General features: G+C 39.9%; 1 protein-coding gene across 1 annotated transcript; it reads left to right on the top strand.

Annotated features, from left to right (window-relative positions):
- Positions 1-289: 289 nt before the first annotated feature.
- ace (angiotensin I converting enzyme (peptidyl-dipeptidase A) 1) lies at positions 290-20145 on the top strand. Its single transcript, XM_077550786.1, has 25 exons — positions 290-878; positions 4166-4333; positions 4412-4499; positions 5857-6000; positions 6835-7026; positions 7206-7303; positions 7372-7541; positions 7614-7837; positions 7910-8054; positions 9206-9304; positions 10223-10345; positions 10415-10620; positions 10699-10835; positions 12625-12783; positions 12887-12974; positions 13059-13202; positions 14471-14662; positions 15026-15123; positions 15489-15661; positions 15725-15948; positions 17137-17281; positions 17384-17482; positions 17704-17826; positions 18119-18303; positions 19629-20145. Exons 1-25 carry the CDS (start codon positions 666-668, stop codon positions 19853-19855), a joined length of 3864 nt encoding a protein of 1287 aa, XP_077406912.1. The 5' UTR covers positions 290-665; the 3' UTR covers positions 19856-20145.
- Positions 20146-21860: the final 1715 nt, after the last annotated feature.

Genomic DNA, 21860 nt, shown 5'->3' with positions numbered 1-21860 from the left:
TTTTTTACATTTTTATATGTAGTGGTGTTTTTTTTAATATATATTTTTTAAAATAAGGTCATTTTTCGGTGACCCCAAACTTTTGACTAGCATTTAACATTTTTCTAAACCAATCCATGTAACTAATAAGTTTGAAATTCAAGGAAAGCCTCAATTTTCAAATTTCCCCCAGCCAGTCAAGCCTCTGCTCAACCCCCCCCCCCCCTCTTCTTCTTTCCCCTCTGAGCCTGTGTGTGTGCGCGCGTGTTTGTGTGTGTGTGTTTGTACCGAGAGAGGCACCAGAGAGCAAAGTATGCCAAGTCCCTCCTCGTGCGGGTCCAGGAGGCGCTGACAAGTCTCTTCTCGGCTCGGCCGCCGCCTCCGCCTCGTATCTTATCTGCCCGTGCTCGGATTGCCCTCCAGATGCTGATGCTGCCCGGCTGCAGGAAAGCAGGGAGGAGAGACACAAGTAAGGTTGTCGTTTGGCGGGTTCAAGGGTGCGGATTATGTTGAGTGTCGTAAACGGGCGCAAGCGCGGGCTGCAGAGGCGTGTGGGCTGGGTCACACTTGGACTTTAAAAGACACTTGCTGAGCTTGCTGACCAGTTGAGGAGCGGAGCTTCGACACCGGTGGAAGGTGTTCTCTCAACTTTTTATTATTATTTTTTTTTTTTTACTGCTGGGATCATGGACAAGTTAGCGTGGTTGGTTGTGTTAGTGCTGCAAGCTTGTGCAGCTCTGCCGGCCGACTGGCTGCCGGGGGAATATACCAACACGGCGGGCGATGCACTGAGATTCCTCAGCGACTACAACAGCACCGCCGAGGAGGTTTTTTTTTACAGCGTGTCGGCCAGCTGGAACTACAACACCAACTTGACCGAGTACAACTCGCAACTCCAGGTAAGAGTTTCCCGACTGTGCTGGATGGACGCGGCAAAGTCAGCTTTTTCGAAAAGGCAATTCGTGATGCCCGAGGAGCAAAAAAAAAAAAAAAAAAAGCAGCGGCACGCACCAAAGAATCATCAAAAGATTCGATTGATGCAAAAAAAAAAAACCTCAGGCTTTTATTGTGATGTCCGTGCTTGTACAGCTGTCGCAACAGGAATTCTCTGCAACATCCGAGCATGGAGAACAGGTGGAGTTGAAGGCCCCCCCCCCCCCCGCCATGCCCGAAGCAACCGGGGTCAGGCTGCAGAATGCGAACAGCAAAGTGGAACGGATCATAAAGTGGGACGGGAAACGCAATTACGTACATTACGAACATGTAGAAGTGCATCAATTAAACGTAAAGCACGTTAAGTGCAGGATTTGGTTTCAGGGTAAATGAGGTTCCGGTTGGCCCTTAGGAAACAAATTGATCTTTGTTAATTGAATTACACATTATTTTATTATATTGGATTCTTTAACGAGGAGATTGTCGAGTATATTTCATGGATCATTTAACATAAAAATAAAAAAAAACTAATGAGAGTCAATACAATTTTGTGAACAAACACAATTGACAGGCCAACAAATGCTTTTTTTTAGTGCTACAAGCCTTCAAGCAACAAATAATTGAACACAAATGGTTGATCAACACATGTAAATATATAATATAACAATACCCAAAAGCATATATTTATATATTCTTTATCTTCTGCAAAGAATGGCAAATATTACTGAGGCTTACTAAGGATCCTCACATTGTCCATTGAATTGAAGCAAAAATGTGCTTTTTAGGGCGTAGGAACAACTGCATTATATTATTTAATAGCTGTCTGAGCCTCAATACAGACCTTTGAAAAGCATTTTTTTGTTTCTTTTTTGCCACAACTCCCGTATCAGCACGGAGGTCATTTTAATTCGGGGGGCCACTTTCACCCAAATTTGGTCTCAAGCGGCATAAAAAGCTTTAAATAATAACAGGTCAAATTCTTTTTAATTATTATTATTTTTTTTAAAGTACATTCTAAAAATATTCCCATTTATTATTTTACGTTTTTTTAACAAAAATGAGCAGGAAAAGTTTGCATCAAATCCTGAGTAACAGCCAAATTTCAGCGCGCCCTCCAGTGGACAAAATTAGCAGCAACAGTTAATTTTTGTGAAAAACTACCGTTTCCATTGTGTCCTCCCGGACCAGAATGGACCCCCGCCGGCCTGTTTCTGGCACACGGGCCTTATGTTTGACATGACCGTGTTAGCGCTTTTAAGATTGTGTGAGTGTACCTAATGTTTTGGCCATTCAATGTACAGTCACATGCAGGCTGTACATTGCGGTCAAACAAAAGTCCAATCAGCAAAATCCGCTTCCTTAATTTTGACTGTCCTGCCTCAGAAGACGCTGTGCTTGTATTGTATGGATGGGCGGAGGCCAGTTGAAAAGAAGGAGAAAGAAGAGAAGAGGAAAAAGGCAGCGAAGGAGGGGGAAGTGCGCAAAGGTTATAGTTAACGCTTGGAGTCAGCGTCAGCCTGCTGAGAAAAACGCAGATAAGAAGAACCCTCGGAACTGAAAAATGAGCGGCGGTCCAGCCTAATCGCAATGTGCAAATATTTTCCCGTTTGTCAATTGGCCAATCGGTGTTTGTCACTCTTGACCTTGAGCAAAACGCGCGGGGTTGCAACATAGGTTCCCCCCACACACACACACACACAAAAAAGAAGTAAATAGAGCATGGGAACGTACAACATGGTGGTTTTGAGAGAATTCAGGCGGGGATTGAAATGTTGCACCTGCAAATGCTCCTTGTGCAACAACAATCCACTGCATTAACATTCTGGACATGCTCAACTGAAAATGTCATACGGTAATCCCCCACGCCGTCATGGCGGCTCTGTTCCAAACCTAAAAATACATGATTTAAATACAAATCAACAAACTTATTATCTCAAAATAATACTCCCAAATGAACCTACAGCTGTTGCTTTCTGTAGGCGTAAAAAGCAGGATTAAAGAGGAGTGAATCATCTCCGGTAAAAACTCCTCATGCACGTCAAACGAACTGTCAACGGTTCTACTGGGGAAAAACAAATGCTTTTTTTTGTGTGCTTTTAACTCATTCACTGCCATTGACGGCTATAAATGTCAAACATTCATTTGTTCCACAATTGAGTGTAAAAACCTATAAATTTTTTTTATTGTACATTTAGAACAGATATAAAATTTTTGATTAATCGTGAGTTAACTAGTGAAGTCATGCGATTAATTACAATTCAAATTTTTAATTGCTTGACGTCCTGAATTTTTAATAAGCTTTTTCCTTTTTTTTATTCATTCACTGCCATTGACGGCTATAAACGTCAAAAAATCATTTGAACTATTTCTATTAGTTTAATATTTCCTCCACTTTTGTTAACAAGAGTATGAAAACCTATAATTTTTTTATTGTACATTTAGAACAGATATAAAATTTGTGATTAATCGTGAGTTAACTAGTGAAGTCATGCGATTAATTACAATTAAAAAAATTAATTGCTTAACATCCTGAATTTTTAATAATATTTTTTCCTTTTTTTTTTGAAATTCATTCACTGACATTGACGGCTATAAACGTCAAAAAATCATTTGAACTATTTCTATTAGTTTAATATTTCCTCCACTTTTGTTAACAAGAGTATGAAAACCTATAATTTTTTTATTGTACATTTAGTACAGATATAAAATGTGTGATTAATCGTGAGTTAACTATTGAAGTCATGCGATTAATTACAATTAAAAAAATTTAATTGCTTAACGTCCTGATTTTTTAATAATATTTTTTCCTTTTTTTTGAAATTCATTCACTGACATTGACGGCTATACACGTCAAAAAATCATTTGAACTATTTCTATTAGTTTAACATTTCCTCCACTTTTGTTAACAATAGTATGAAAACCTAGATTTTTTTTATTGTACATTTAGAACAGATATAAAATTTGTGATTAATCGTGAGTTAACTAGTGAAGTCATATGCAATTAATTACAATAAAAACATTTTTATTGCCTGCCGGCCCTAATTTTTTATCTTTTTTAAAAAAAAATGAATTTATGGCATTGAATGAGTTAAGTGTAATAAACAGGACTTATGTTGAAATTTTTCTCAGCTATTTGGACCACCCATCCCAAAAAAAAAAAAAAAAAAAAGTGCGACAGGCGGCAAATTGGCCACTGAGATGAACTTTGACCACCCCAAAAAATAACCTGTCCATTTCTTCCCGTTGCGTCCAGGTAAGCGCATCCTTGGAGGAGCAGGCCTTCACCGAGGCCTGGGGGACGAAGGCCAAGCAGGTGTTCACTCGCGACCTGCTCGACACTCTTGACCCCAAAGATAAGACGCTGATGAGCAAAGTCATGGTCCTCGGCGCCGCCAACCTGTCTCCCGCCGAAAGAGGACAGGTTGGTCTCAAATACTTTTGAGTCATCTCATGTGACTCCTAAAAGAAAAGATATGATTGATTTGCTGTGTGTGCGCAGTATAACACCATTCTCAGCACCATGGACAGTATTTATTCAACCGCCAAAGTTTACCCGCAGCCAAACGTCAGCTGGAGCCTGGAACCTCGTGAGTAAAATTCGAATGACGGCGGTAAAAAAGGGTTGTAAAGGTTTACAAAGGAAACACTTGTAAAAAATTTTTTATAAATAAATAAACTTTCTTATCGCTTCCCGTAAAAGTAACAGGACGGGCAAAGTTACTTTACACAGGAAGTGTTATTGCTGGTGAGTGTTGAGTCAAATGCTGGAACAACAGCACGCTCAAGGCTTTTAACATCAGGAACAATGGCCGAATGTTTTGTCGAAAACAGAGTCCAGTGATTCCCAAGCGCTGTTTAGGAAACGACGCAAATTAAACATCATTTTTGACAGAGAATATTAATCATTGACCACAACTAATCAATCGTTATTTCTGTTATAACTGATCATGCTGATTGTATATAAAAGTAGAGCTGTCAAACGATCATTTTTTCAAATCAGATTAATCACATTTTAGAAATCGGATTAATCGCGATTAATCGGCTAATAAAAAAGGCTTTTTTATCCCCAAAAAATTCACGCCAAATTTGAGGAGGACTGATTATGTGTTAATTCTTTTTGACATTTAATATTATGAGGACGTCTTTTTAAAAAAAATTTGATCCACTGCACACACTCATCCTCCTCTTTTGCTAATCAATTAACTCATTAACTGCCATTGACACCTATAGAAGTCAAAAATTCGTCATTTTAACAATCTCTATTAGTTTAACATTTTTTTCCACTTTTGTTAAAGGTATGAAAACCTAGAATTTTTTTTATTGCACATTTAGAACAGATATAAAAAAAAATATTAATCGTGAGCTAACTAGTGAAGTCATGCGATTAATTACAATGAAAAAAATTAATCACCCGACGCCCCAAATTTTTTAATTATCTTTCCTTTAAAAAAAAAAAAAAAAAACGATTCGCAATTACGTTCAAAGATGGAACATACTCGCAAATACATACTCACTAATAGGTTCGAACGTACTTGTAAGCTAAATGCTACAAACGTAGCATATTTTCCCATAATGCCATGGGGTGTTACTTGCATATGCACTAGTGATAAATAAATAAATAAAAAATTGGCATCTATACCTATACGCTCAAATATTAAATAAAAACAAATATTGTTTATTCCCAACTTTTATGATTTATGTCTGCAGTGCATGATTTAGGTTCTTCATTTTTCCCATAATGCAACGGGGTATCTGTGGTTTTATCATTATAACATGATAAAAACAAGTTTGACAGAATGCCACTGATGTATCATCAAAACAAAACAAAAATCTAAAGTGTGAAACTAAGAATATTATTCGTGCCTAATCACGAGTCCTCTTTTGGTCTTTCATCCTCATACATGATTTTGGAGGGAAAAGCGTTTCGTGCGTGTTCCCTTGCAGATCTCAGGGACATCATGGCCACGTCGCGGAGCTACAAGAAGCTGCTGTACGCTTGGGAGGGCTGGCACAACGCGTCGGGTGTCCCCCTCAAGGAGCACTACCCCAAATTTGTGCAGCTCAGCAACAAGGCCTCACAAGCTGATGGTAAGAAATTCACACTAAACATACAATCATGTTTGCTGCGACTTCATAGTAGACTATTATAAGATAACTTGTTTTTATCTATGCGGGAGATACAAAAAAAAAAAAAAGGGTTTGAATTATAAAATATGAATGGATTCACTTTAAAATATACATATTGAATCGTTATAGGTCGACACCCACGGCAGCCACGCCAACAGTGAATTGACATCTATGGAAAATGCATTGGGATGAATTTTTTTTTTTTAATTCACCCCCCCCCCCCCAAAAAAAACACTGATAAAAAAATTTAACTTAATTTTTCATGAGAAAATGGGAGGAAAAAATCATGGAAAAAAAGAACTCCCCTACCGAAAAAATTAATAAATAAATATTGGAAAACTTTTCTCTTTTTTTTTTTTGATTCCACAAATATACAAAATTATTTGCGGGTATCGAACCACGAGTTATTATAATTATAATCCGGCTGAATCTACTCTAAAATCACTTAATAAATAGTAAATAATAACTATATAAATAACAACATTAAAAAATAATATATAAAATAATAATAAAACAATAATAGTAAAATAAATAAACAAAAGCAAATAAAATCGCACCCCCACATCGAGTGGATTGGATTGTTTTACTGTGATACTAAAATGATTTCCTCCTTCCTATCTAGATATAGATATATTAGGGGCATAACAAAACAAAGTTTGATCCAAAAGACTGAATCGATCCAAATTGTTCCACTTTTAAATGAACCTTCCTTGAATGGTATCGCACCCACTGTATCCAGATATGTATCGACTTTTATTCTCAAGATGCGCACCACTGATATATCTTACTTGACAGGATTTAAAGACACAGGGGCTGACTGGCGCTCGTGGTACGAAACCGACAACTTCCAGGAAGTCATCGAGCAGCTGTACAAAACAATCGAACCTCTCTATCAGCACCTACACGCCTTCGTGCGCCGGCAACTATACAAGCAGTACGGCCCCAAGTACATCAACCTCCGAGGACCCATCCCCGCTCATTTGCTGGGTACGAAAACACATTTGTGGAAAATTTGGCTTGGAAACAATAACCGAATTGCACGTCAGCTTATCTGATCGCAGTAGACGTCCGCATTTCAAGCAGGCATTTCCTATGGAGTCCACAAGGACGGGACCCCACGACAAGGATGGATTGTTGCTTAAGTGTGTTTTCTTCCTCGCCTTCAGGAAACATGTGGGCTCAGACCTGGAACAATATCTACGGCTTGATGATCCCGTTTCCTGGCAAACCCAACATGGACGTGACCGAAGAAATGGTCAAACAAGTGAGTCGAGGCAAGAGGGGCCCACATCGTTTAGGAAGACAAGAAATGATTTTTTTTGTGTTTGTCAGGGCTACAACGCTACGACGATGTTTCGCGTTGCGGAGGAGTTCTTCACGTCGCTGAATTTGACCGAGATGCCTCCGGAATTCTGGAAGGAATCCATGCTGGAGAAGCCCGACGATAGAGAGGTGGTGTGTCACGCGTCCGCCTGGGACTTTTACAACCGCAAAGACTTCAGGTAATCTGGATTTTTCGGATTTGATGTGTCAAGACAGATTTCATTCATTCTCGTCTCGGGTTCAATGTGTAGGATCAAGCAGTGCACGACGGTGACGATGGAGCAGCTCTTCACCGTCCACCACGAGATGGGCCACGTGGAGTATTACCTCCAGTACAAGGACCAACCTGTGGGCTTCCGTCGCGGGGCCAATCCCGGATTTCACGAAGCCATCGGCGACGTCCTGTCTCTGTCCGTCTCCACGCCCAAACACCTGAAGACCATCGGACTGCTGGAGACGGTGACGTCTGACGAGGGTAAAGAAGACACGGGCGGCTCATTAAATGGAACATTTTTGGAAATTACATTTTCGCATTGCGTTCCTCCAGAATCGGACATCAACTACCTGTTAAAGATGGCACTGGAGAAGATAGCCTTCCTTCCTTTTGGTTACCTTATCGACCAATGGCGATGGGGCGTCTTTGGGGGCAACACCCCCCCAGAGAGATACAATTCGGAATGGTGGTACCTCAGGTAGGCTTAGGTTCGCTTGACTTTCCAAGCCAGTTCATGAGTATGAAGCTACAAACTTCATTTAAGACAATATCCGTCATTGCCATGGCAACCCCAGATTGCCCAATTTTCAAACCAACACTAAAATAAGAACTGAAATAATGAGTCTGTGTTCGTTTGAACTTATATGTATGCTAAACTAGCGCCATTAGCTAGGTTTGACCACCAAAGTATCGATTTTAAAGTTACTTTAAACACTTAAATAATAAGTCAGTGTGTATTTGACGTTATATTTGTTATAAAACTATCGTATATTTTAATATTGGAAAAATGTTAAGCTAGCGCCATTAGCTTGTCTTGATCACCAAAGTATTTGTGTTAAAGTTACTTTTCCGCATGTACATTTATTCAAATAATGAGTCAGCGTTTATTAGAAGTTATATATTGGTTATGAATCTTAATCTGCATTATATTTCAATGTTTGAAAAACATTAAGCTAGCATCATTAGCTTGGCTTGACCACCATAGCACCAGTGTTAAAGTTACTTTTCTAAATTGATCACATTGCGTGTACTGTACAAACTTTACTGAACACTTCAATAATGAGTTAGTGTTTAATTGAAGTTATTTTTATTATAAAACTCAGTTATAATCAACGTTAAAAAAATTGCTAAGCTAGCGTCATTAGCCTGGCTTCACCAAGAAAGTATCCGTTTTAAAGGTACTTTTCCATGTGGATCGCACTGCATGTACAAATTTACTGGACACTCAAACAATGAGTAAGTCTTTATTTGAAGTTAAATTTGTATTGTAAAAACTGCATTTAATTTTAGCGTTTGAAAAATGTTAAGCTAGCATCATTAGCTTGACTTCTGGCTATTTATTTCTGTCTATGAATCTGTATCACAATGCCTTAAATGTCCATTTAATTTCATAACTCCGTTTAGTTAATGTTACTGTGCTTAAGTCGATATTTTCTGACGATTTTTACTTTATTTTTCCTACATTTGCAAACAGTCCTTTCTTGTGCTATGTCAAAATGAGCTGTTACTTTTTGCACTTTGTTGATGCTATTTATATTGTAGCATAAAAGTGATTTTTAACTTTCCATGAATGGTGTCTTGGGTTATATAAGCCACGCAATCCATCTGTTTCTTGTTTCTTCTCTCAAGGACAAAGTATCAAGGCATCTGCCCACCCACCAAGCGCACCGAAGAGCACTTTGATGCTGGCGCAAAATACCACATTCCTGGAAACACACCGTACATCAGGTAGCATCTTAAAATGTATCCGCGACACTTTTAATGAAATGGGCACGGTGACGCTAATTCACTTTGTGTTGACATTCTGCGACATGCAGATTCACGATCATGCTGACGTGCATCCAAAATCCAACAAAGCCATAAATGGAGGAGTGTTTTTTAAATGTTAAGACTACACACAAAAACCCACAAGGCAAGATGGGAATAGCGCAAACAATGCATGGAAGATGGAAATTAAGGTGTTATTGTATACTGTGATCTTAATGCTGTCATCAGAATTGCCGGTAATGAGATTTTCAACAATACCGAAGCTTTACAATAGCAGGAAACTCGCTGCATGGACACCAGCTGCACTTAGTTAACCACAACAGAACATGACAAGTAGTACACTTTCATTCCTAGCTTAAGGGGATTATTTTGTTTTTAGTCGGACGACACGGTGGCGCTTGTGGTCTGCTCGTTTGTCACGTGCCTGTGGCTGCGCGTGTGCCGGTTGTGGGCCATCAAAAGGTGTTTTCTGCTGGCGTAAACACGACCAGAAGCACCGACTTACATTCACAAACTAAATACTAATATTTCTACTATGAAACTGTCATATATTATTTAGTATTTCTCTTGCTTCCAGTATGTGTATGTCAGGTTATTTTTTATTTGTCCAATCCGATTTCAGCCTCTATGTGTTGCCATGTCAATCTAATCTGCCCAGCAATCACATTTTAAATTGGCCTCCCAGGCTAGCTAGCTGCCTACAATAACGCTAACGCAGTAAAAGCTTTTCAATTAGCAAAAACAAAACAAAAATTAACAACACATTAATTCCACATACATATTGATACATAAATTCCGCCTTGACAAAGACTGATACTGTCAAACATTGTAACGTATGCAAATTTCGACTAAATTCAATCGCAATTCTTTCTCCTGCAGGTATTTTGTTAGCTTCATCCTGCAGTTCCAGCTCCACGAAAAACTGTGTCAGGCAGCCAAACACGAAGGGCCCTTGTACAAGTGTGACATCTACCGCTCTGAAGAAGCGGGGGCCATTTTAAAGTAAGTTTCATATGATATTATGAAGTCAGGTTTTGAGGAGGTGGTGACGTTCGACAAAATGTCTTTCAGGAAAATCCTTCAGGCCGGTTCCTCTAAGCCTTGGCCTGATGTGCTCCAAGAGGCTTTAGGTACGAACAAGTTGGACGCCGGCGCACTGATGAGATACTTTGACTCTGTTATCAAGTGGCTGGAAAGACAAAATGTGGATGAGGTCCTGGGATGGCCTGACTTTAACTGGGTCCCGCCCATTCCCGAAGGCTATCCAGAGGACATTGGTAGGCTGAACGTCTAAACTGTGGGAAGACGCTACATGAAATGATGCACGGTGGCTAATGTTGTCCTTGTCCGTGTAGATAAAAACACAGATGAGCTTGATGCCAAGAATCTTCTGGAAGAGTACAACGCCACGGCTGAAGTGGTGTGGAACGCTTACACGGAGGCCTCATGGGCGTATAACACTGACATCAACGAGCTCAACAAGCAGAACATGGTAAGACCTTCAATATAAGTCGCCTCGAAAAGTTTGGGGGACCATAAAAATGTCCTGCTTTTTAAGAACATCACTTTTTTTGGGACATTATCTCTCGACTGATTTGAAAAAAGTCTTTCTTAAAAAAAAAAAAAAGTCCATCCATCCATCTTGCGTCCATTCACCCCTCCATTATTTCCTGCATTCCATCAATCTGTCCAGCCATCTGTCCTTCTGTCTGTCCATCCATCTATCCAACCCATCCATCTCTGTCAGTCCGTCCATCATTTCCTGCATTCCATCATCCATCTGTCCAATTATCCGTCCGCTATCAACCACTCACCAGCCATCCATCCAACTTCCATTCATCCACCCATCCATAATTTCCAGCAGGCTATCCATCCGTTCATCCATCCATCCCTCTGTCCATCCAGCCATCCGCCCATCCATTTGTTTGTCTGTTCATCATCTATCATTCCATCCATCCATCCATCATTCCTTTCAGTCCATTAATCCATCTGTTCATCAACCCATCCAGCCACCCATCCATCCGTCCATCCATTCGTCTGTCCATCCATCATTCCCTGCATTCCATCCGTCCAGCCATTCATCTGTCCATCCATTCGTCCATTATTTCCTGCAGGCCATACGTCCGTTCATCCATCCATCTGTCTGTCCGACCCTCTGTCCATCCATCCATCCGTCCGTCCATCCATCATTTCCTGCATTCCATCCATCCGTCCATTATTTCCTGCAGGCTATCCATCCGTTCATCCATCCATCTTTCTATCCATCCCTATGTCCATCCACCCATCCATTTGTTTGTCTGTTCATCATCTATCATTCCATCCATCCATCCATCATTCCTTGCAGTCCATTAACCCATCTGTTCATCAACCCATCCAGCCACCCATCCATCCGTCCATCCATTCGTCCGTCCATCCATCATTCCCTGCATTCCATCCGTCCAGCCATTCATCTGTCCATCCATTCATCCATTATTTCCTGCAGGCCATACGTCCATTCATCCATCCATCTTTCCATCCATCCCTCTGTCAATCCACCCATCCGCCCATCCATTTGTTTGTCTGTTCATCATCTATCATTCCATCCATCCATCCATCATTCCTTGCAGTCCATTAACCCATCTGTTCATCAACCCATCCAGCCACCCATCCATCCGTCCATCCATTCGTCCGTCCATCCATCTTTCCCTGCATTCCATCCATCCATTCATCTGTCCATCCAATCGTCCATTATTTCCTGCAGGCCATACGTCCGTTCATCCATCCATCTGTCTGTCCGACCCTCTGTCCATCCATCCATCCATCCTTTTCTATCAATTGATTCATTATCCAACCACCACTACCTTCCATCACTTGATCCATCTTGGTTCAATCCTTTCCAGTATTGCATCCATCCATCCATCCATCCATCCATCCATCCGTCCCTTTATCCATCTCTAACATATACTTGAGCACAACTGTATCATCACACAATAATGAATCATCTATCATAGCCTCTTGAATTCTTTATCTCCCATCATACAGTACATCCATCACAAAATTTCATCTACGGCTTCACTCATCCCCTCAAGACAAATTAACATTCACCATCCATCCACTACCCTTCAATCTCTCCCTTAATTCAGTCACCATTGCTACATATCCACCTGTTATCATCAAAAGCATCCAATTATTCTCCCCATCCTACCATCCTTCTTCTCCATACATCAAGCAGTCACCAATTGCTCATCCATCACTTCAACTTCTCCCTCTAACTGCTAAATGAATGCAAATTTGTTCACCAGCTTCAGAAGAGCCAGGAAATGTCAGCCCACACTTTAGAATACGGCCAGCGGGCGCGGAGGTTCGACACGGCCGACTTCCAGGACGACGCGGTCAAACGAATCGTTAAAAAACTCAGCGACATCGAGAGGGCCGCGCTGTCGTCAGCGCAGCTTAAAGAGGTGCGGGAAAGCTTCTTTGCCCCTTACAAATATTTGTGCTAGTCAACAGAAGCTGCTGCTAAATAAGATCGAAGTAAGCAAATGTTGATCTTGACTGTTTTAGTACAACAATCTCCTGTCCAACATGGAGACCAAATATAGCGTGGCAGAGGTCTGCAGAGATAATGGCGAGTGCCTCCCACTGGATCCTGGTAAGAACGAAAATCATACGGTTGTGACATCTTTGCTTGAATTGTTCGTCGATGCCACAGTGATCATGTTACGTCATCTTTCAGACCTTCAGAAGATCATGGCAGAGTCCAGAGATTATGACGAACTGTTATTTGCCTGGAAGGGCTGGCGAGATGCAGCTGGCAAAGTACTTCGCTCGGATTACAAGCGATACGTAGAACTGGCCAACGAAGCTGCCAGACTCAACGGTACAACCTGAACTGCTCTCTCACATTTCAATGTTCCCACGTGAATGTTCCTTTAGCAAACGTGGCTTTCGTGTTCACGAGTCCTGCTATTTTACACATTTTTGTACAGTTTAACTCTTTGACTGCCAGACGTTTTCAGAAAAGTGATGCCATGGGTGCCAGCCGATTTAAGCATTTTGACTGATCTTTTGACTGATCTTTCAAGGTCCACAGAAAATTATGTGTTTGGACTATGGAAACACACATACTACCAAATGAAAGATTGGACTCTCATCTTTCATCAGAAAAAAAAGTTTGTTTCTACCTTATTCCGTTTTTGAGTAATCAACAATAGAAAATGGTTTGTTTCACCTCTGTTTTGAAACAAACGTCTTTTAATGTCTTTGGCACTCCTCCATAGGATTTTACTAAACGTTATTTAACGTTTTTGGCAGTCAAAGAGTTAACAGTTTTTTATACATCTATTTTGTTCAGCCTCCTTTTTATTTTTCCACTATTGACCACTAGATATGGAGGACCAAAACAACCAAAATTAAAAATAAATAATAAATGTGAAAATAAAAACAGATATAAAAAATATAATTCAAATGTGTTTTTTTTAAAAATATAAATAAGACAGGAAAAACAAAACATATAGCCCTAAATAAAAAAAAATAATAAAAAAAATTAAAACAAAAACAAAATAGCGAAATAAAAACAAAAATAAACTTATAAATATAATTAAATATCAATCACTGAATAAAAACGCTCTGCTCGGTGACAGTGGACGAGATGGTCGTTCATTGCTGGAGCTCTCCATGCAAACCGCTGTTCACTCTAGGCAGTTTGCAATAGTGGAGCCCAAACCAAGACACACTTAGGACCGCCCCCTCATTTGAATAACATTTCGACCTGACAGAGCGTCTCCAGCATGCAATAAATAAATGTGAGAGCATTTATTTATTTATTTAGGGATATGTATCTACTGTTGTTTTTATTTCCATTTTAATTATATGTATTTTTTAAATGCGTTTTTATTTTCACTTTTAGTCTTTTTTAAAATGTATTTATTAATTTATTTATTTTTAATGTTGGCAGTTTTGGTCCTCCATAACTAGATAGTGGCACATTATTATTTGTTTATGACACTTAATTTGAGTGAAAACAGGAAGTATTTCAAGATCAGGCTGTTTTTTGCTGAACATTATTGAATGTGAAATCCTGCTTTTTATGCCTACAGAAAGTGCCGACTCTAGTTTATAGTTCTCGCCATCTCTCCTTCTCTATAGGTCACAGCGACAATGGCGTTTTCTGGCGCTCGCTGTATGAAACGCCGACCTTTGAGGAGGACCTGGAGAGCCTCTGGAAGGAACTGGAGCCGCTCTACCTCAACGTCCACGCTTACGTTCGCAGGGCTCTGTACAAAAAGTACGGCCCGAAGCGCGTCAACTTGAGGGGGCCCATACCTGCGCACTTGCTAGGTGAGTCAGCGCAACCTGAATGGACTTCCCAAAAGTTAGCTTCCTATTTGGCACTGTGGAAATGTTTCTTTGATTGGATCAGACGGTACAAAACCACAAGGCTGTCAGTACTACGCTGTGGAATTCACACAAGCACGCCAGCCAAAATGTTCCTTTTGTGTGGGGGCATACCCGACTAATATTGTGCAGCTGGCTGCAGATGCCTTTGGAATTGGGAAGGATTTCATTTTCTTTCAAGGGTGTCATGCGTGAGATTGTGTGTGACACTTCCACACAGTTGGGATTTAAACTGGCTTGTGGAATAAACACAACAGAGCAGACGTGAATTCTTGCTGTAAAATCACACATCTTGTGTCGCCTCAGGTAACATGTGGGCGCAGACGTGGTCTGGCATCATGGACCTGGTCATGCCTTATCCGGACGCCACGCAAGTTGATGCCACGCCAGCTATGGTGGCACAGGTGAATACACCGTTTTTTTTTTAAAAGTGAATTTTGTGCTATTTGTTTGTCTTTGTCAACTGAACACTCCATAAGTGTACAAAATGATTTTTGTTTGCACTCGATCCGAATAGCGTGACAAAAATAGCACTCAGCCAAGGTTGAACTATAAACAAAAGGAAGACAAATGATGCACAGCCCTGCACTTGTGTTGGTTTGTTTGTCCTTGTATCCGGCTATTTTGCGATTGGTGTTTGGAGTGGCATCATCTATTGCAACGGAAATGTGTGCTATTGTTTTTCCATATTTAAAAAAAACAAACAATGACAAATCTGTCACATGTATCAGACTTCCACATTTTCACTTCTTTGTTTACCTGCATCAAGGGCTGGAATGCCAAAAAAATGTTCCAGGAATCAGACAACTTTTTCACTTCTCTGGGGCTGCTGCCAATGCCAAAAGAGTTCTGGGACAAATCCATGCTGGAGAAACCCACCGATGGACGCCGAGTGGTCTGCCACGCTTCTGCGTGGGACTTCTACAACAGAAAAGACTTCAGGTAAAACCAGCATTTTCCCTTCATTCAGACAGATTGTGTCTAATGTGACTCAACTCCATTCAGAATCAAACAGTGCACCGTTGTGACCATGGACGACTTGATCACCGTCCACCACGAGATGGGCCACGTGCAATACTTCCTGCAGTACAAGGATCTGCCCGTGGCGTTCCGTGAAGGCGCCAACCCGGGCTTCCACGAGGCCATTGGCGACGTTCTGGCTTTGTCCGTCTCCACACCCAAACACCTGCAGAGCATCGGACTCCTGGACAAAGTGGAGAGCAATAAAGGTCAGTTAGTATAAACAGAAATTAATTATATATATATATATTTGTGTTAGTAATTTTTCTGCCACTAGATGGCATAATTGCATTTGCAAGACATTGGTGACGGTGTATTTTTCTTTTCATATTAACAGCTATCTAATCTTTAACATGAAGTATATGTGAAATTCTGCACATTTTAAAAATTGTAAACTACATTTCGACCCACAAATACATGCATTATTATTCAATTTATTAGCGCTACATTTTGATGCGACTGCTGCGTTGTGACTGGAATCCCCCAAGTACAGGCTTTCCAAGTAAAGGGCGGTCATTAATCGCATGTTAAAAAAAAAAAAAGAGTGGCGTTAAAGGAACTTTAAATTACCGCACAAATTTTGACACCCATGCTGCCAAGCGATTAAAAAAGAATTAATTGCACAATAATACTGCAACTAATAGCGATTAACTCATTCACTGCCATTGACGGTTGTAGACGTCAAATATTTATAATATTTTAACTATTTCTATTAGTTTAACATTTTTGTCCACTTTTGTTAATAAGAGTATAAAAACTTAGAATTTTTTTATTGTACATTTAGAAAAGATATAAAATTTGTGATTAATCGTGAGTTAACTCGTGAAGTCATGCAATTAATTACGATAAAAAATTTAAATCGCCTCACGCTCCTAATTTTTAAATAATCTTTTCTTTTCTTTTTCATCGCGTCAGGCGATTAAATTTTTTTAAATTGTAATTAATCGTATGACTTCAATAGTTAACTCACGATTAATCATAAATTTTATATCAGTTCTTAATGTACAATAAAAAAAAATTCTAGGTTTTCATACACTTGTTAACAAAAGTGGAAAAAATGTTAAACTAATGGAAATAGTTCAAATGAATTTTTGACGTCAATAGCCGTCAATGGCAGTGAATGAGTTAATCAAATTTTTCTACTTCTGCTTCTACTTCTTTCTACAAAACTTGTATTATATCTTGAGATTACTCCAACAAGCGTCAAGCAAGTCAAACAAAGTAAAATGACTTCTGCTCCATGTTTGTAAATCTACACGCCAGTGGCTCAGTTTAACTGCAGGCCATAAGTCAGATTTATTTAACACTTTGAAGAATTTAAATGAATCCCAGATACAACACTTTAATTTTGACAGCCCTTAATACATGAACAACTGTTTTTTTTTTTTATGTTCCAGAGAGTGACATCAACTTCCTGATGAACATGGCACTTGATAAAATCGCCTTCCTACCTTTTGGCTACTTGATGGACCAATGGAGATGGAAGGTGTTTGACGGACGCATCCCGCCGTCTGAGTACAATAAAGAGTGGTGGAACCTCAGGTAACGTGAACACTGGAACAGGAGTGAAGAGTTCGGGAACTGGATCCCTGTTTGAGAACCGACGAGACACATTAACAGATGCGTTGGTTGCTTTTAACGCAGAATGAAGTACCAAGGCCTGTGTCCGCCCGTCCCCCGCAATGAGGACGACTTTGACCCGGGTGCAAAGTTCCACATCCCCGCTAATGTACCCTACGTGAGGTAAGCTTATTATTTTCAGGGAGGAAACAAACATCTGATATTTAATCACCGATGGACCGACACTGTGCAAACACACACGATGATGATAAGACGAATAAGGCGGCGTGAGCCGCAGTGAACGATATAATCCACGTGACCCAATAAATGAATCATCAATCATCAGCATGAGTTGGCTTGACAAGCAAATTGATGACGCGGATATTATGTTTATCATCCCTCAGGTACTTTGTGAGCTTCATTATCCAGTTTCAGTTCCACAAGGCTCTGTGTAACGCCGCCAAGCACACGGGTCCCCTGCACACATGTGACATTTATAAATCAAAGGAGGCTGGGGGGCTGCTGGGGTGAGTGCGCGCTACAAACACGGATAATGAAATGACCATAAGGTGATTTGAGAATGACCCATTGCCAGCCCAGCTAAAATGGAACTTGCTGCTCGGTATCCCTCTTTGAAATTACATCCAATGGGGATACAATTGTATAAAATGAAGGATTTTTAAGAGCCTTCCCAATGGCCGCTTACTAGACCTCATACTTTCATTATTCTCCTAAATTTCACGACTGACTGATTCTGATGAGGACTTTATATCGATATTGCCATTAAGTGTCATTCTGACCCCCTGCTCGTATCCACAGAGACGTGATGAAGCTGGGTTTCAGCAAGCCGTGGCCCGAGGCCATGACCATGATCACGGGCCAGCCAGAGATGAGCGCCAAGCCGCTCATGGAGTATTTCGAACCTCTCATTAAATGGCTGGAGCAAGAGAACGACAAGAACAAGGATATCCGCGGGTGGCCCGATTATGACTGGAAGCCTTTGAGTAAGTTTCCCATACTGCTGCACAGTGAAATAAGTTAGTCACGTGTGTAGAGAAGTGAGTCCAACATATGGGAAGCACATCTAGTTTATTTCCTTCCAAAAGGAAATAGGAAAAGTATTTGCTGGAAGACTTTTTTCGGTTGCAGTTTACAGTGAAAGCTTTCTCCTTCTGCTTGTTTTCTTGATGAGAGCCTGTTGAAAGGATGTGAACAGATTAGATTGATGGGAGTGAAAGAGAGCGCCAGAGAGACAACAGCAGCTGTTGTTTGGACACCACACGCGCGCGCACACACACACACAGTTTGGGTTTAGTCAGCACACTCCCATACACATAGCTACAGTATCTTGCCTTAAAGCTAGCTAGCGAGCTACGTTTTAGCTAGCTAGCTAAAACGTAATTAGCTAGCTACGTTTTAGCTAGCTAGCTAAAACGTAATTAGCTAGCTACGTTTTAGCTAACACTTAGTTAGCTAGCTAGCTAGTTAAAGCGTAGTTATTCAGAATGCTTGTACTAAAGGTTATCAGATTTTTTACATGTTGTATGTTTAACCCTGGAGAACCAAAGAACCCTTTTCTTCTTTGGAAAATTATGAATTATACATTAAACGACTGCTATAATTTCACTGAACACCAAAATATGTTTTTTCAATTTTAACCCTTGTTTTTTGAACTAGCTCAGAGTTGCTAATTTATCAAAATATATATATAAAACATGCTCATAGGCATTCTGCAACATGATATGAAATAGATTAACAAAAAAAAACACAATTTTACCATCTGATGGTTTGCTGAGAAGATGGTTTTGTTTGGATTGATTTCCAGCTCAACAAAACGGCATGTTGCCAACCATCTTGTCACCACCACTTTGGCTCATGTAAGTGCAATATTCATCCACTAGATGGCCCCATGCAGGGGTCAGAAGTGGCACTCTGGACTTTTGAAGTTAAATTTGTAAAAAAAAAAAAAAAAGGTCTTTGTTATTTGAGTAGCAGAATTTATAGGGGCCAAATTTGACCCCGTGGGTTCTCCAGGGTTAATGATATTTTTTTTTTAAAAATCATTATGCCCCCTTGTGGAGAATTTACTACTATTCAACTCTAACTCTTCTAGTTAATTACATTAATAAGAGTCAGCAGGGTTTCCAGATTTTCTAAATTAAAAATAAGTAATAAATTTAACAAAAGATTTCAAGCTTGAGCTTCCAATTAATTCACATGGAAAGGTTCTGGTATTTTGCAACCCCAGTAGTGCACTGACAAAACTGTGTGTGTACTGTTCCAATTTAAAACAGGCAACATCTGAAAACTTACTTATGGTTCTTTGCAGGTCCAGGAAGTGACCCCATCATTCCAGGCCAGGTAAACAACGGCAGTACTACTGTGAACTTCCTGGGAATGAATGTGGACAGCGCATCCGCCGTTGCAGGCCAGTGGGTCCTGCTGGTCTTGGGCCTGGTCTTGTTGGTCGCCACCATCTTCCTGGCCTACAGGTACAGGAAGTCAAAGAGGTCCAGCAAGTCGTTTTCGACAATGGAGCTCAAGCAAAAAGACTGAAGGGCAATTGCAGCCTGCACAGTAAGAAGCCTAATGTGAATATCAGTGTGTTGTCATTCTGTACAGTTCATCTGATCACATTTGATTTGACAGTATTTGTTTTGGGTCTGCCTCCCAATCAAGTCTTGTATATTTATTGTATACTCCAATTATGTTTTTGTCTATGCAAAAAACATTGCAATTTTGTAATTTATTTGTTAATATATAGGGAGGAGATATTTGTAAAGTCATTTGATTGTGTACGCATTATATTGTTTCTTATTTGCACAATTAAAAAAAACTAAGACCGACTTTGGCATGAGACATCAAACATTCATTTGACAGATGTTATGAACAACCGAATTACATTAAAACTGCACAGTATAAAAATCATCAGAGCAGAATTTGTGCATTCAAGCCCCCCCCCCCCCCCGTCCGTCCGTCCTGAGGAGTCAAAGGGGCCTCTGTAAGGTTTGCCGTTCTCAGCGTCACAGCAGAATACCTGGCAGCTCTCAGGTAACATGAGCACAAGCAGCAAAGTAACATTTGGTCCCACCAGAGACAACTGAATCAATGTCTTCTTAGTCCAGCCTGCTTTTCGGTGCTGAAAGCTTCCCAAAAGGTTTGGACGGCATTCCAAAGTCCCTAACAAATATACACAACAAATGATATCCACTCACTGGCCACCACATTAGCACAATGACATCATAATGAGAAATACATCAACAATCAAAACCAAAACTTGCTCTTGTATTAAACAGAATTAGAAGTGCCCAGTGAGTGTATATGCTCATTCAAACAATGAAACATACATACAGTATGTACTGTATACATTGTCCATTTGATCACAACATAAAGCAATATTGAATCCAGTGCTGTGTGAAATCATCTGAAACCGATCCCCTGCTGTGTTTGCACAAGACTCCAATAAATAGTCATCGATTCAAGGCCTTGTGATTCAAAACGGCTCCAACTAAGCGACAGAATGCCATCCAGGGGCTGAGCAATATTGTACCGATGACACATATAACAAACGAAACATTTACGACAGAGGTGTCAAAACAAAATAAAATAAACTGCTGCAGGTATAAAAGCAATATCTTACAGCAATGACACACAAGCACAAATACTGCAGTGGTGCCTTAAGATACAAGTTTAATTTGTCACATGACCACGCTTTACCTTAAATCACCTTACCCCATTGAAACAAATGGAAATGCCATTAATCCGCTCTAGCCGCCGCAAAAAAAGTTTGAAATGTGTTGTTTAACAAAAAAAAAAAATATATAGTTAAATACAGTTAAAATATTAATTTAAGAGAATGTAAAGAATTTGTGCATCACAATTTATTAATTGTCATTATTTCTTGATGTGCCATTGGGGGCAGTATAAGACACAGAAAGTAAGAAGTTTCACAACTACCGGAAATGGCTCAGCAAGCTGCAGTAATATTAGTGTTGTTTTTTTTTCAGAGGATAAAAAATATACGTCTGTTTTAAGTAGTGTTATATTGTCTTGTTATTGTGTTGTTAGCCAGCCTATGAGGGTTTGCATTGATTGTTAGCATTAAGCTATTTGTTGTTGCATGAAACCGCTTGAAGCCTCTATATCGAAGAAAATGCATGGTTTATACTGTACATACAGCGGCTCAAAAAAAATTCTTTTTTTTTTTTTTACTTTACTAATTCAAATCAATTTGGACCACTTGTATCTCAAGGCATCACTGTAGTCAAAATCATGGGGAAAATTCAAGGCTGATTGGGGCAATTTTTTTCTTTTTTCTTTTTAACTCTTTGACTGCCAAAAACGTTAAATAACGTTTAGTAAAATCCTATGGAAGAGTGCCAAAGACGTTAAAAGACGTTTTTTCAAAACAGAGGTGAAACTAACCATTTTCTATTGTTGATTACTAAAAAACGGAATAAGGTAGAAACAAACTTTTTTTTTCTGATGAAAGATGAGAGTCCAATCTTTCATTTGGTAGTATGTGTGTTTCCATAGTCCAAACACATAATTTTCTATGGAC

This window comes from Vanacampus margaritifer, chromosome 18 (genome assembly GCF_051991255.1).
Source record: "Vanacampus margaritifer isolate UIUO_Vmar chromosome 18, RoL_Vmar_1.0, whole genome shotgun sequence".
Classification (NCBI taxonomy): domain Eukaryota; kingdom Metazoa; phylum Chordata; class Actinopteri; order Syngnathiformes; family Syngnathidae; genus Vanacampus; species Vanacampus margaritifer.
Note: the sequence above shows the minus strand (reverse complement) of the source record. Positions and strands in the feature narration are given on the sequence as shown.